Below are 17,119 nucleotides of genomic sequence, written 5' to 3'. Positions count from 1 at the left end.
CATTTAATGCAATCTTCTATGGTTTTTATCATATCACTTGAAAGCGAAAAGTAAAAATTATCTAAGTAACAACGTTTATTGCGTTCCGGGGTGACCGCAGCGAAGCGGGGTGAACGCTGCTAGTATCATATATTTGGGAATTTAGTGACCAAGAATTCTTCTCACATTTGCTTTACTATTGTGCTATTATTACACGCTTTTGTTTTAAATATTGGACTTATAACAAGAACGTCTTTACAGTTAGGATTTTCCAAAGTGAATAGGAAGAGTTCTTAGCAGTGACGGCTCTAGAAAAGAGAACAGTGTGCCCCTCCATCTGCAACCCATCCACTTCATGATATCCACTGCCCTCGAGTACATCTACACATATTTGAATTTCAAGGTAGTTTAACAATATAAAACTATTATTTTTGCTGTACAGAATGATGGGTTGCTTCTCCCAAACATTATCTGCTACTCCACCTGCCTCCCCTAAAAAACAAAACTGAGTTGTGATTGATCGTCAAAGACATTTAATTTTCAAAATATTAATATACTATGAGCAGATGGAAAGGTAGAAATAGAAGGCAGAGAAATATTGAATAGAAATACTTGAGGAGAACGGGTTGCAGTGAGCACCCTACTATCCTAAAAGTTAAACTAGTCCGCAACGTTAACCTTTGAGGCAAGAAATACAAAGAAAGATTAAGAGACAATTACTTATGCATTTTTTTTAATTACAGGCAAAACAACAAATTGATTTTAATGTGGTACTACTAGTACATACAAAGCATTTAGACAAGGGGGAAAGACAATCAATTTCTTTCGAAGTCTTTTAAACATACAAATTAGAAGAAATAAGATTTTATGTGACAGTTAGGTGATTTCAAAATACTTTTCTGAATACATAAATCATTTCTACTTATCCTTGTCATTTCGGAAACTAGAAGAAATCTGTTCCCATTAATAAATGGCAATTACGCTATAATAGTCCCGATGGTTCCGTGTTTTTCGTGCAGCAAATAGCCAATAAGGAAATTTATGTTACGAAATATTGTCATGCAGTGATTCTTACGGTACTGACTCTTGTAGTATATATTATTTTCTCATCATACAGTGAATTCCTTCTGAATTGATAGTAATGTTGGAAAACACAGACGAAAGATATTTCACAGATTTAGAATTTTGTCTTAATTTTATTCTCGCATTTCTCCGATATGTAGGTCTGATGCCATTCACTGACGAAACATCATCTTTCATAAAGAAAGTCGGTGCTTATATTCTAATAACGTTACTATCTCTGCCAGTAATCATTCAGGCAATTACAAGTAGTGTCCAAATGTTTTTAAGCTTTGAAGATCTTGGTAAATTGGCTACCAACGCTGTGCTTACTCTGTACGTTGATATAATATTAATTAAGAATTTTTACCTTTATTTTAACCGAAAAAGAGTGTTATTTCTTTTCCAAATGTGGAAAAATTGTCGTAGAAGTGACGTCTTTGATCCACTCAGACTGGAATCCATTAAAAAATCTACAAGGTTCGCAAGGAATATGTGGTTACTTTTGTGGATACCATCGTTTCTAATGGCGGCGCAATGGTTATTTTTCCCTGCTACAGTAAAAACACCACCACCGGATTGGGATTCTGCAAATGGTACACGAATATTCAGAGTTTTACCCGCATCAGCTTGGTTTCCTTTCGATTGGTCTCGAAGCCCAGCCTATGAGTTATGCTATTTACAACAAGCAATTGTTGGCATACTTTGCGTTAGTCAGGCAGGCGGATTCGATTCCTTGTTCGTATCTATGATTATTCTAAATGTAGCGCAGTTGCGACATATTTCTGAATGTCTTCCCAAATTTCCTTCCCTTGTTTTCCCAAGGCAGAGTACAGTTAGTTTTCATCTTAACAATGATCAAGGAAAGGGACAAACGCCTAGAAACAGTTTAGAAAAGATAGATTCTGTAGAAAGTTTCTCTTTACCGTATGACGGAGAAGAGCAGTCTTATAAAATTAACATATCTGCAAGAGGTACATATAATTTAAGTCACGAAGATGAAACAAAAGTTACCCTAGCAGCTAAATATATTGTCCATAATCACATAATGTCAATCAGGTAAGTATTTTCTATACTATAGATTTATTACCTTACTATAAATTCGTTCCATACTTGAGCAAATGTTCTGTAAGAATGTAAAATTACAAATTACTTATGTATCCATACTATAGGTCAAGCGCAAATAAACCACGGTAAATGTGCATCTTCATTTGACTGTATTCTTTTGGCCTTAAGAAAGCGCATATGATAAGAAACCGTACATTTGTTGTTATTATCTACTTGTCCATTGCATAAGTTATATTCCGTATTATATATGTTGATTTTGTTAGAGTAAATCTACCGTTAGTAGAGTTCTCTTAGGTACGTAAGTTATGTTACATGGGCCACAAGATATGTAATGGGTAATAATAAATGTACAAAAATGTAACATTTTTAACGATGAAAGAAACCACTCATATATAATATGCACCTTATATCAAGTTTGCAACACATGCGGTAAATTGTGACATACTATCCTTTATTTAACGTCGGTTAAGTTACGTTAGATTAACTTGTGTTTCTTAAGGTTTAACTGTAGACTCATAGTTTACCCAACTAAAGTTAAAGTATACATTTCAGTACTTAGTGTAACTTGTTTAGGAAAATTATATGAAAGAAACGTTGGAAACTCATGTTAGTTGGGGTCAAAAGTTCCTCCAGTCACATAAGCTAATTATTTTGAAACCTAGCTATAAAATTTAACAAGACATGTAAACTTCGTATGCTATTTCCTACCAAAGTGGCATAGTTGAATGAAATTTAAACCATATATAGAAATTAGTGCTACAGTATTAAAACATGAAACAATATGAAGGATTTCTTGACAAAAATAATATCTCTGTACAGAGACCATAACTTACACTGAAGTTATTGCAACTCATGACGCTCCGAATGACATTGCAGTAGGAGTGAATTGGTACTTAGAAGAGTGTGTAATCCTTAAGGGGTCGGACCATGAAGAGCTATGTGCGCTTTGCAACGTGTTTACAATGTAGTCAATGAATTGTTGTGGTATGGAGTGTCCATTCTTCCACTAGCGCTTTTAACAACTACTGTATGGTCTTTGGTACAGATGGACATGGTGCAAGACGTGTGAGATTAAAGTCGTAGAGAGGGGTACGCCAGTCCATCGCAAACAGTGTTGCTGATGTGCAGGTGTCAACTGAACGCACCCTACTGGTCGTCAGGCAAAGAAACCTTCCTTTTATACTCAACGTGCCGCCGTGAAGCGTGAGATTGGCTTCTTTCAGCATTGTTAAATGCGTATATAGTTGCATCTGCTATTTTAAGCCAGTCCCGTCTGCCTGTTGTCAACGTAGCCGTCGATCACGCACGGTTGAATACACCATCATTCGCCTGTGATTCGAAACGCTCTCCAGGGAGCAGTGCTGTGGACACCAAACTTGAGGACCACACTCATTATACTTCGCAGCACTTACTGTTTCTCGGTGATTCTTCCCCGTGCGAAGTCATCCAGATATTGTATCTGTTTCATGTTGTGAGTAACATCAGAAAAAATACCTTAACATTTCTCTGGCTTGCACAAAATCCTTGTATGTTTAATTCTAATGATTCTTGTTGGGGAAGCTAACTCATTCGGCTCTATGATCACGCAAGCGTCACATCTGGCAAGATGGTTTTCCCTATGCTTTTGTAGGAGACCTCAGGTAATGCGCTGGCTAGTTTTAATTCATTTCTATTAACTGCAAAACATTTGATATGACTTTATCAAACTCATACTTAAGTTGTGCACACCAGATTTTCTAAAGTTAAGACATATGACAAGAAGGTCGAAAGTTTAACTTTCAAAAGTTTAACTTTCTTTTATTCTGAAAAAAGTGAATATTAAACTTTGAAAGTATAGCCAATTTAATGAATAGCAGAAATAAATGAAGTTTTTACTGTTAATAATATATGTGATATTTACTGTAATATTAAGATAGGAGATTATGCTTCTCTAGACGTGATCACTCAACTCAATTTCGACCAAAGACAGACATTTTACTGTTTTCTTGTAATCTTGATATGTAAAACGATTGATCATAACTAACTGAACAAAACAATATATTTGGGGATAAGTTATCGTCCATAATTTAGAGAAAGTCGAGTATAATGAACCACCCGCGAAATCTCGATCGAATTTTCAACATAGATGAGGTTTGGACCTGGGAACGTATCTGTCATTTAATTTGACGGTTTAATTTAGCGGAGGAGAGGGATATATATATATATATATATATATATATATATATATATGAGCAATATCAGATATCAATCAGATATTGATACATGATCAATCAGATGATCAATATCAGAGAACACTTCAGAGAGCGTTATAGTAAAAGGTGACTGACTAAAGGAATATTACTATTCTTTTTATTTTAACTTAGCGAAGCTTATAATCGTCGGTTATAAAATTTGATCAACATTATAAATTAAATACGGAATAGTTTCTATATATTAAGAAGAGTGCATGCCTATTACTATTTTTTCCCTACGTTTACTAATTAACGAGTTTGGTTTATTACATTTCTTTTATCTATACGTATTCACTCTTGATTTTTCAGGTGGTTGTCTGTCCAGGAGATAAAGAAAATCTCAAGAAATATTTGATGGATCACCATCAATTTTAACCAGAACGTAGAGGCTTAAATGTTAGCTTTAGATTTCCTTGTTTGAGATAATATTATAACCCGAAGTATAGAATCAATCATTTGGCATTTTGTCACTGACCACACCATAACCCACGTTTCCTGCAATAGATTAATTGTACCAAGAATACACTTTATCTCTATCCATAGCTTTCTACTTATATTGTAAGTAACAGAAATCTGCTAAAACATCCGGTTTTAATATTGATGTACATAAAACAAAACCGATAAGAGGTAGCTAGGGACGTTTTTGAATCTGTTTTACGTTCCAAGAATAGGTGACATGTTCTCTCAATCTTCTATTGAAACTAATTACACGAGCCAGAAATTAAACGCTTCCAATTTTTCTGAACATCTTTAAGGAGTAGAATTGGTAACATACAAAAATAACTGGCTTCTTGTAATCCAAGAATTTATTCCTTCTCCACCACAGTATGTTATTACCATTTCTGGGTTCAATATTAACTTACAAAATATCACAACTTTAGTAAAACTTATTGTCGAGAATTGTTTACAGGCACACTCTGGTAGAGGAACGTCCATTCTGATCCATTGAAATCATTAAGACTTCAAGTTTCATGTTCTAAACCCTGTGGCAAACCAAATTATCCATGTTTTATACATTATAAGACTGCTTGCTTGATTTCAATGCAGATAAACTGGCGAGGATAGTTTACACGCTTACAATAAATCATCCAGAGTCAAGTATACTGTGTTATAATTAGCCTGCTGAGGTACAGAAATAAATCTGAAGAAACCTCTGAAGATAAAGACTTGTTGTTAATGGCACATTAATTTATGAATACAAACAAAATCATTAGAACAGCCTTTTTTATATATATAGGAAATTTAAATTTTGTTTTTAACTCTTCAATAAACTGCCTTTAATTTCAGGGGTAGGAACAAAATTGGAAAAATTCCTCTACATAATCTTATAAAAATGTTACATTTAAAAAGAAATGTTTTCCAGTATGTTAAACTATACGGTCTCTGGAAAAGGAAATATATTTGCATCGCCATGAAATAACATCGATAAATAAAATCTTCGATATGTAGGAGTTATAAAATGTTTAATACATTGAAATCATGTTTTCCAACATCACCATACTTTCTTTTATCCTATCGTTGCTTGGAGGTGAAAAGGAAGTATTGTAAACTGGAAAGATGTAAGATTATAGCTAACTCTAATACATAAACCATAAATAAATAATTAGACTGATTTTATTGTTTCATAATACATGTTATTGTCCTATCAATATTAATTTCGACCCCTTCTATGAATTCATCGTCAAAACTCAACTTGCTATTCTTTTCTCACTAACATGTTACCTTAATTAGAAATGGATCTTTGTGTCTGCTTTATTTGTTGTACACTATTTTGTATTAAAATAAATCAGTATTACATTTTCTTTTTAATTAGATTTGTGGAGGAAGTAGAACGCTTTTTCACGCCAGTGATGTTGGCTCAATTTGTCGTTACAACTCTTTGCCTATGCTTGGTTACGTTTGAAGCTTCGACAGTAAGTATGTGTTGTTTTACAATTATACAAGAAATTTTACTGACAGCAAGATAGTGATAACTATCAATTTTAACTGAATTGATTAAGAAAATCGATGAGCCAATGCTCGGTAGAAACTATTGGATCATATTTAGTGGAGTACTAATCAAATTGTTATGTCTGATTTAAACTACTCGCTGAAAAAAACTATGCATTTCTTGTAAAAAATATTCACGTGTAACAGTTTTGTCAACAATCCACTTTGGTTTCATCAGACACTACGAATACACAGGCAATGACCAAAATAAAATAAGAACAAAAATAGTTAATTACCTTTCCCTCCCTGGTTTTAGAGTAATTGTGCCTAAAATGGCATACTAGGATAAAATGGCATAGAAGGGATTCTAGCGGAATTGTACATTTGACAACGCAGAAAACACGTGTGTGGCAGCACTGAATGTGTATAAATTGTGACACGATAGAGCTTAACCCTCTATTGAAACTAATTATACGAGCCAGAAATTAAACGCTTCAAATTTTCCTGATCATCTTTATAGAGTAGAATTGGTAATACTGCAGAAAGGTAAAATAATTTTGAAAAGTAAGTGGTTGAAACTTTTTTATTGTTGATATTGTCCGTTTAGTGTAGCTTGGCGCTATATTTTGACACAAAACCTGGCCAGCGAATCTTAGCAGTCCTTCCCCTACTTTCCCCTTATAGCAGTGGTAACAGTGGCACTAACTCATCAATTTTAGCACTAGTAGGGTTTGGTATTTGCAAGTTGCGTAAATTTCGAAAGAGTTTACTTCTTCTCTAATCAGGACCGTAACTTGTGTGTGGCCCGGGTTCGATTCCCGGGGAGAGCCCACGTGGTTCGGATCCCACGTTAATCAGTAGGTCCACGTCTCATATAGCCTCACTGCTGAAACGGACGTTAAACTAAAAAAAATAAAAAAATAAAACTTGTGTGGGGCAGGGGAGGGGCAAATGCCCCCAGGGAGGTTCCCTGCCGTTCGAAGGGGCCCATTTGGAGACAAAATTTTCTTAATCCATATACAATACGAACATTAAATTATAAATGAAGCATCAAACAGTTTCACTACATTACATAAAGCAGCGCACAAAAGGTAAATAAAACAAAAGTGAGCCGTGTGCCCACTTCAGTAAGAAACGTCTATTATTAGGGGCCCTAGAAATAACATTTATTCGTATGGCTTTGAGATTTGTCAATATTGTCCCCTTAATTAATTGGTCATGTATGGAACGGGCCCAGAGGCGTAAGTACCGGCCCCACAAACCTTGCCGTGAGGTTGGGCCCACAGGCTCCGGGGGGCATAAATAGTAAGAAAAAGATAGAAAGAGGGGGCCCAAAAATGAGAAAAACAACTTTTTCTAGGAAGCCCAAATACACGTATTAGATGCTAGTCCCCCAGAAAAAAAAATCTAAGTTACCGCGCTGTCTCTAATATGAATTTATTGGTACAGTTCTGCTAATAGTTAACTTTATCAGGTTGGTCTCTTTAAACCTTCGGCTGTGGAGAGAAACAATATTACAGGAGGATAGTATTCATATTTTAAGAAGGTGAGGAAAGGAGAGCGAGGATGAGAAAGATGAGAAGAAAGAAAGAAAGAGAATGAAAGAAACACTTCTACATTTACTTCATAATGAATTTAAGCACATATAAACGAAAAAGGGATGTCGGAACCCACCACCATAATATTTGTGGAAGTGTTGGCAACATAATATTCTGAAGGAATATATTTCCGGCCAATTCTGGGGCTTCGGTGTTTGGCCCAATTCTGGCCTTGCAGCAGTGGCGGATCCAGGGGGCGATCGTGGCGGTTGCCCCCCAGGAAAGGAAACTTTCTTATTTTATATATTTAAATAAAACCCAATCCCAGAGTTTGGAGCTCTTAAAAGTAGCTCTAAGTAGCAGTATTAAAACTCACCGCCCCCAAGAAGTCCGTCCTGGATCCCCTCCTGCCTTACAGAAGCTATCATCTAGGCATTCACCTCGTGGAACTGAGGAAATCCATGATAAGGAATACCGGCGAGAGCCGGGTTCATGCCCACGTTCGATCTAACTATTTTAATGCCTTTTTTGTGTTGCACAGTATCTGGTAAGGGCACCCAAACAGGGCAAATGTGTACAACTTTAAAATTTTTAAATGTTAAAATTCGCTTTATACTGTACTTTGAAGACGTAATTCAATGTGTATTATATTCTTCTTACAGCAGCATGGTTTATTTCCTAATACTTTAAGTCTATGGTTGTTAGTATTTATAATTATCGCATCATACTAATCCTTCTCAAAGCTCGTTCAATTAGTATGAAATTCTACAGTTAGCAGTTTGCAACATTGCAAACCTTCACCAACAGGCAATATGTGGCGAGAATATTTCCACCTATAATGGCATCGAAATTCCCAGCCCTTGTTTACAATCAGTACGATATGTTTCTGTCGCCTTATCATGAAAACAACGCTGTCCAGCGAACCTATCGGTCTTCGCTCTCTCTGTTTATTGTTTACAACACAAACTGCCATCTTCCAATATTGCCAGGCGTACAAGGTTTTCGCACACTTTCGAACAAGAACAGTTGTACAAAATTGAGTGTACATTATATGTAAGATTGCATTACATAATAACTAACTCGATTTGTCATAACGTTAATATCTCAGTCATTTCAAAAGCAGCAATTTATGTAGTAATAGCACTTGGTCCATGACTGTGCAGAAGTAGGTACATTCGGTTCGGCGATTCATGTGCCTGGCAACCATGAATTAACTATGTAGGGGTGAGAAGCAAGCTTTTGACGCTCGCACTACAATTGCTGTTTGTAAACAATTTTCCATCCTAGAGTGAACGGACAATAAAACAGTTTATTTCTTTAAGAGGTCGTGTTGTAGCCAGTGGTAAAAGTGGATCTGAAAAAAGTAGGGGCACGGTATGTAGCGGCACGACTCTGCCGTCCCCCTGCCTATCTTTACCCATTGTAATTTTTTAGAACTGTGGGGACGCCGTACATATTTTTTGGAGGTAGGGGAACTTCGTTTTTATCCATGGCTGTAGCAATATGTAAACTACTGCTACAGATAACAACATACAGTATGTGGCAAAACAAATAGTACTGAAATTCGCGTACGGATGGCGCGCAGACACAACATGGTATGAGCTGCAAGCGCCACACGTGTGCTCAGTCGTGTGTGGACTAGCGTAGTGTGCCGTTTGCGCAAAAATAATGTTACTTAAAACAGAGAACAAGGTACTTATTGAGGAGCACTATTTCCGCTCTTACGGTGTGGAGCAGCATCTGACTGCAGCATCTCACCGCCCACGTCTACTTTATTCTTATGGGGCTATGGCATATGAACATGAAATCTTCATTAGTAACATCTTGTTCGGTGATGAAAGCCATGTGTACCTTGATCGCTACATCGATCGCCATTTGATTATTGATCCATTCTTGCATCTTTTGCGAGGTTTCCGCCGCACCAAACATCTGTCGTTACAATAACAAAATGAAGGATGCAGAATGAAGGGGCTACCAAACATATTGCAACTGGGTCACTTATCCTTCTGCCCACGAGAGTTTGGACATCACTTGATTTCCCTCAAATTGGATTTTCCAGAGAGAAAATTCGCTCATTGTTCCGTCGTTCCAGCAGCCCGTGTTCACTAATGTGTCCATCGATCTATAGGACCTCTATGAAGAATGTGCGTGATCTAATGGTCAACATTTAGAACACATAATGTGCAGGTACAAGTCTTCTTAAATTTACAATGTGGGTTGAGTAATGTTTAGTTGACATCCATTTGACATTTCTTATGTTTCATTATGTTGTATAACAAATAAATAAATAACACCAACGATGTGATTTTAGTACTGTTTATTTTGCTCCCCGCATACTGTATTTATAGAACAACATGTTAAAGCAGAAACCGACAGATACGTCTTGAGTAACAAGTGAAAATCAATAAAATGTAAATATGGCGCCAAGGGTAAAAGTGCATATCTTCGCTCCGGGCAAAATGGTATAGTATGACCAGATCTATAGACGAGATCTCTCCAATTCCAAGTATTTCTCACCAAACAACGAAACAGAGAAGAGAGGGAACAGAACAATTCACTCTTCTTACCGAAAGCCCCTATTTAAATGATAGACAGAAATCGAAGAAAAGAAATTGAATCTCAAGAAAACATCTGCAAAGAAAGTTAAAAAATATTAACTTTGATGTGGAAGTTGAATGTGAAGGACTATTGATAAGCAATGATGATTTTCCTTGTCTATATTGTAATGAACCATACTCATTGTCTCGCACAGAATAAAACTGACTTCAATGCATGACCTGTCAGAAGTGGGCTCAGGCAGACTATGCTGAACTGTCAAAAAATACAAAGATTTACGTTTGTGAACTTGTAATGTTGGTAAAGCTGATGTAACTCGTCTAAAATATCGTATTCAATTAACCATTGTTTTGAATAATTTTGCCTATTCTCATCTATCGTAAAATGACTTCCACTATTATCTTAATATGAAACTTTTATAGCTCATATTGGTTATTGAGCTGCAGCACATTATTTAGAAAAGTTACTATTGTCTCGGGAAGTTTAGCACTCAAATACAAATATTCTTACTTGTATATTTCATACCTTTGGCTGTAAAAATTACTAGTATGTCATTTTACCCACGTATAGGCCTACAATGGAACACTGAGTTCAAATATGCTTTTTTATTCATGTAATTCTTAATATTTCTTCTGAAGCGTTGAAACATTATATATATATATATATATATATATATATATATATATATATATATATATATATATATATATATATATATATATATATATATATATATATATATATATATATATATATATATATATAATGTTTATATATATATATAAACAACAATTAATTTACCTTTGAATTCTGATTCTTTAGCGTTACAGCTTTTCAGTAAAATAAATATTAAAAGGTGCTACGCCATTTAGGCCTAATTCCTCTACTATATAGTACATTCAAATCTTATAACTAGGTCTAATCTAATTTACCAAATAATCTTATAAATAACTCTTAAATATGAATGCTAAACAAATAATCTACACAATATTGCTATGTAAATAAATACTAAATTTACACAAATAAACTTGCACAATTAACTTTTTTTTTAATCTTTTATGCTCCTTAATAATATACACCAGTGTTTATCAATTTTAAGTCCTGAAGAAAGACATTAGATTGAAGAGAGACAGAACTGCAGTCTACAAGCACATAAGAGACACAGGACATCCAATTAATTGGAGTGAAGTAAAAGTGTTGGTCCAAGAAGAGAAAAAATTGGCCAGGTAATGGAAGAAAGCAATATTTATTAAAATCGATGGCGATAAAACCATGAACTGGAATGAAGGACGTAAAAATGATGAGAAATGTGGTAAAGTGTTATTAAGGAGCCCTAAGGATTAAGTAAATTAACTGTACAGGTTTAACTCTATAAACGTAGTATTTATTTATTTATTATTATTGTGTAGTATTTATGTAGTATTGTGTATTTATTATTTATATAATTTACTTATTCAGTATTCATATTTAAGAGTTATTTGTAAGATTACGCAAATTTTATAAATTATAATCCACCTAGTTATAAGAATATGAATGTATATATGAATATGAATATATATAGTATAACCTGGGAGGGAAAGGAAGTTAACGATTTTTGTTGCTAATTTATATTTTCGTTTCTGGTGAAAGGGGATTGGCTGTAGGACCCAATCAGGAATCTAGATATTTTCTACTTGTTTGTTATATTGAATTTGTCATTGCCTGTGTATTCATAGTACCTGATGAAGCCAAAGTGGATAGTTAGCAAAACAGTTACAGTCTGTCATACACGATTGTCAGTTTGTTCGGCCACACTTTGTCAGATTATTGCATGACTAGTTACCAATATTTTCCAGTTTAAATTTATTATGTATTTTAGCTTCTATTGTTTTCATCTTGTCTGCAAATTCGAGATGATGGGAGTTTTTTCGAGATCAAAACCCTAAAGTCTCGTCTCCTATTGTTTCGTTTCTTGGACCTCGCTATACTTGCTAGTTGCTTTGAAAATTTCACTTAGGCGTTTCTGTTTCCGGGAGATAATCATTTGAGATACTTAAATCTTACCATTATCATTTTCATTGCCATAAGTATTTTACTAGTATGGGCAAATCACTTACTGCAATCGAGAAGATTTCTTGCACCACAGTCTTTAGTAGACTTCGCTCTTTGTCTTTACGTCCGTTTTTGTGTTCCAAATTGTCCATCAACTGTAGTCTATTTCGCCTCTTACATCTTGTTCCTGCCACGTCTCTCGCGACTTAAATTATACGATTAATTCCAAAGAATTACATTGGATTCTTTTAATGCCTGTAAGTATCTGTGGTGTGAATAAGGAACTAACGTGTTTTCTTTAACCGTCAGAAAATTAAACTATTGCTTCTGCAAAAACTCCACCTTCTTTTAAGCTCCAAACGGAAACATAAGAGCAGAAATTTTGGGAGAGTGTTGCTATTTTTGCTGTAGGCTTCTGACTTTAAATAGTATACATTTACAACGAAGCGGGGTGGACATGCAACGTTACACCCCTAACTCCGGCCTTATCTGTCTATCTATCTATCTATCTATCTATCTATCTATCTATCTATCTACGTTTTCTTTAAATTACCTCCAGGAATGATCCTCCTAAACCAGAAGAGGAATTTAGTAGGTCACTGTTTACTTATAGTCCTGAATGTGAAACTGCCGATTTTAGAAAACATTCTTTTGATTTGCAACTTTAACTTTTGCAATGAATATGCAATGACCTACCCTACACCATTCCATTAAAATAATAATAAAACAGTATTGAAGTTCTTGAAAACATTATTAGGGCTTTAGAAAGTTAACTCTACTTCTCCTTCCAGTAGAATCACTTGCTATAGATTCACAATATTTGAATATTAAACAACTTGTTCTGTACTTTCTTTTTTCTATTGTTCCTTAAAATGGTCATGGTAACATTATTATTGAAAGTAAAAGTGTTAAAGTGTACGATTAATAGGGATCAGGTACGGATACGTCTAACATAGATTAAGGACTTTGATGTAATATGTGCCGTTATCAAGTATCCTTATATGTCTCGGATCTAAAACTTTTTCAAAAGAAAATCATACAATAGTTCATTGAGAACGAAAATAACATTAATACATTTGTACCGATGAAAGGTTTATCAGCACAGGTGCAGATGTAGATTATAATGTTAATAATTGGTTTCCTTATGGAGATTTTGATTATTAATATTTACTAATATAGTAAATTACACATTTGATATACCACGAAGCTTCCAGGGTTACAACTGTGTTAATGTATGGATTGTTTGGGTGGAATTGTGTTTTTTGGTAAATAATATTCATACATCTGCAGTATATAACACATTGGAATCAAGTCCATATTTGATCATTTTGGGCACATTATATCTTTAAGTATCTAATTATGTATCCAGGAAGTAGGAAATTATGTATCTAAATTTCCTTTCAGAGTATAAAACATTCATATGCAGATATTGAAAATAAGTGTTATAATATATATATAAAACAGTCTTAAATTTTGCAAGTACTTTAGTGGGCTGGAAACAATTTTGCTTCTCGTCCTGACACTTTTGGTACTTGTATTTTATTCTCTTGTGCTCTGAAACACATACAATGAAATGTTTGTACCTTAATGATTAATGAAATATAATAATTAATGAAATATAAACTGTTTTATTTCAGATACAGGGTTATGGTTCTAAGATAGTTAGCCTAGTAGAATATTTTGCCGTGACTTCTCTCCAGATGTTTATTCTCTGCTATTTTGGAAATCAAATGATCACAGCTGTAAGTACGACATTTTTTCTAGTATTAAAAGAGGGATGAATGATAATGAGAGGGAGAATCAATCAATTTGGATTATTTAGTGTAGCATGTATGCAATATATCATTTATTTCTGAAACAAGTAGAATTAACACAGGCGAAATAATTCGTCCGTTCAATGATTATAGCAAAATATGATTTAAAGTAGTGATCGCCAAACCGTCGATCACATTTTCAGTAAATCGCGTTAACGCTCCAGTTGGTTAACCTTAAAACCTAGTGTGAGTTTATAGGCAATGAATAAATGTGGGATTTTATGCAGATGCAAAAGCTCCGAAGCTTTATAAGTCTGACGATCACTGATTTAGAGCATACTATCCAATAACAGATTAATCAACATAGGTAATCTTCATGTGGTTTTAAGTCTATAATTTCCAATCTAGAGACAAATTTTAGTGGACAATACTCACAAGGAATTTGAAGATGGCTTTGAATCACATCATTGTAGTGTATGTGTTCTGTATCTAATTAATTTATTCAACGATAGTTAAGAATAAACAATGTACATACTTAACACGTCAAGATCTAGAATCCAGCTGAGCATGGTCAATATGTAACAAGTTTCATCAACTGCGTATTGTAAAAGTTTTGTTATTTCTCTGAATACAAATTCCAAATTTGATGATCAATGTTCCTGATGTAATCTTTCTCATAACTACCCACCACGTTCTTCCAAGAAATAAAGAATTTATATACCAGTCAATGTATATCTATATTTATAGCTTTTAAATATTAGAATCGTTAATAGTTCAGCGTTGAAGGACATTTTATAATTCATTACAAATTAAATTATTTTATTTGTAGAGTTCTTCAGTGAAGGAAGCAGCCTATGCAAGTCAATGGTACTCGTACGGAAAGAAATTCAAATTTTGTGTTCGGATGATAGTGCTACGAGCTCAGATTCCTCTTATACTAACTGGTGGAGGAATATTTACTCTATCATTGGAGACTTTTAAATCAGTAAGTATTCCTTGTGCCAGGAGCCACGATTAGAATTGAAATTTATTTAACTTACTGATATCCCGAACTTGAGTGAGCATTTACTGCACCCTTATTATATTGACAAGTGATATTAATGAATAAGTTTTACTCCTGCCGAAAATATTAAATTGGCAACTGTTGGATCGATATCTGAAAAAATGCTACAAGAGTAAATATAGCGAATGGAGAAAAGTGCGAAATTAATAGGTTCGCATATATATATATATATATTTATATGTATGTGTGTGTGTGTGTGTGTGTGTGTGTGTGTGTGTTGCAAATGAAGCTGGTTTAAATCTTATTTAATTGTTTTTTCTGGAAAATTATTATTCTTAAAAAGTTTATATTGTCATATAAAATCAACAATTCTTATCTTCATCTTACTTCCCATTTTTAGTTAATCCGAACTTCCTGTTACATTTTATGAAAATAACTCTCTTTCTAAGGTCTCCACCTCTTATGATTATATAAAAAAGAATAATCTTAATATTTTCTGACATTAAAAAGGAATAAAATCTGGCGACAACGAATGAACTACTCTATAATGAGTGGCGAAATAATGTGTTAGTTATTCGATTTGTAATTTTCCCATTGGACAATACCAACGTTACATTTTTGGTCACATAAACGAGAGGGAGTTATTACAAATTTTACTTTTATTTCTTATCATCATCTCGAATATTCTACCTGTTGATACGCTGTCTGTCCCTTGTAAGTGTAGCATGATGAATATCAAAATATTATACCTGTATATGTGCATATTAATCCGCGACCATGCACGTTTGCCGAAAACAATGATAAAGGCAAATAAGTTATTTTGAAATAACTAACTAATGAACGCCATTGCGTATGAAACACAAGATTTCAATATCACATTCACAAGAGCTCTCAACTGACTTCTCTCCTGAGCCAGCTAGATTTAGTATCTACTTTATATTTCTATTTTGGCGATATCCATTTTAATATTTCCCCCAATCTGTATCTAGATTTCCCAAATGGTCTTTTTCTATTGGCTTTTTAGTTAACGTTTTGTAAACGTTATTACTTCCTTTCATTCTTGCTACATCATCTCTCTAAGTAGTTCTAGATTTAATGATAACAACAATGTTAGGTAATCAGCATAGATGATCCAGTTTCTTGTTATTGGGTTTCCACTATCCCGCATTGATGTCCATTTGTGATTGGAATAATTGCTCTAGTGTTTAGTTTTCAAATATTTTGAGTCTGCATTCTGCCTTTGAAGTAAGAAACCATGTTTCTGAATCATACAACTGAACTGTCATAACTACTTCTTTTTATATCTTAACCGCTACATCTTAATTAGCAAAATGTTTGCTCACGATTAGTGATTTTATATGAATGACAGATTCAATATTTAAAACGAGTTTAGTCAGCCCAATTTAGTGAAGTATATTTTTTATTCTTGGGTGATGATTTTAGTTTTTAATTAGTGCTACTGGTTTCTTTTTCTTTTTTTTTAGATAATGGCAGCTGCAGCATCATATTATCTGGTGTTGAAGCAAGTGAAGGAAGATTCGTCTGGTTTACCCATTGAGACTCCATTTTAGTCTTTGTTGTGAAACTGTGTAGAACAAAATTGTAGCACTTTGAATCACAACTAAACAAAATCGTCACTTTTATGAATATTTGTGTAATATAGAAATGTTTGAAATGAAGGTCATACCATGGAAACATAATTCTTGGAGAGGACGAAGCTTAAGAAAAATCTTATACGAGAGAGTTCAAAATATCTTCAAATGAAAATGAATCTAATAGACAAATTTGGTAAAAGACTAGTGAACTTTAATTCCACGTTTGTGTATAGGTTTCCGAAAGAAGGAGAGAAATTATTGTAACTGCAGATTGAAGTTCCACTGTATCAATGTTTAAAACTTTAATGATAAAATAACGCATAGTGATAACTGCTACATATAAATCTTTAAAGTACTTAAAAGTGCAATATCAGTC

At 34.1% G+C, this 17,119-nt stretch overlaps 1 protein-coding gene across 1 annotated transcript; it reads left to right on the top strand.

Moving 5' to 3' along the window:
- Positions 1 to 1,564: 1,564 nt before the first annotated feature.
- Positions 1,565 to 16,719, top strand: LOC145692106 (odorant receptor coreceptor-like). Its single transcript, XM_081767400.1, has 5 exons — positions 1,565 to 2,097; positions 6,151 to 6,250; positions 14,029 to 14,133; positions 14,975 to 15,130; positions 16,633 to 16,719. Exons 1-5 carry the CDS (start codon positions 1,565 to 1,567, stop codon positions 16,717 to 16,719), a joined length of 981 nt encoding a protein of 326 aa, XP_081623526.1.
- Positions 16,720 to 17,119: the final 400 nt, after the last annotated feature.

The sequence above is a fragment of the Thermobia domestica genome, chromosome 8, assembly GCF_964235325.1.
Source record: "Thermobia domestica chromosome 8, izTheDome1.hap1.1, whole genome shotgun sequence".
Taxonomy (NCBI): Eukaryota; Metazoa; Arthropoda; class Insecta; order Zygentoma; family Lepismatidae; genus Thermobia; species Thermobia domestica.
This window is presented reverse-complemented; position numbering and strand designations above follow the sequence as displayed.

Excerpts from the sequence above, each read along its gene's own strand:
- LOC145692106 (XM_081767400.1), top strand. The coding sequence starts at position 1,565 with ATGGCGGCGCAATGGTTATTTTTCCCTGCTACAGTAAAAACACCACCA. Across the intron at positions 2,098-6,150 it reads AATCACATAATGTCAATCAG|ATTTGTGGAGGAAGTAGAAC; the intron begins GTAAGTATTTTC and ends CTTTTTAATTAG. Across the intron at positions 6,251-14,028 it reads TTACGTTTGAAGCTTCGACA|ATACAGGGTTATGGTTCTAA; the intron begins GTAAGTATGTGT and ends GTTTTATTTCAG.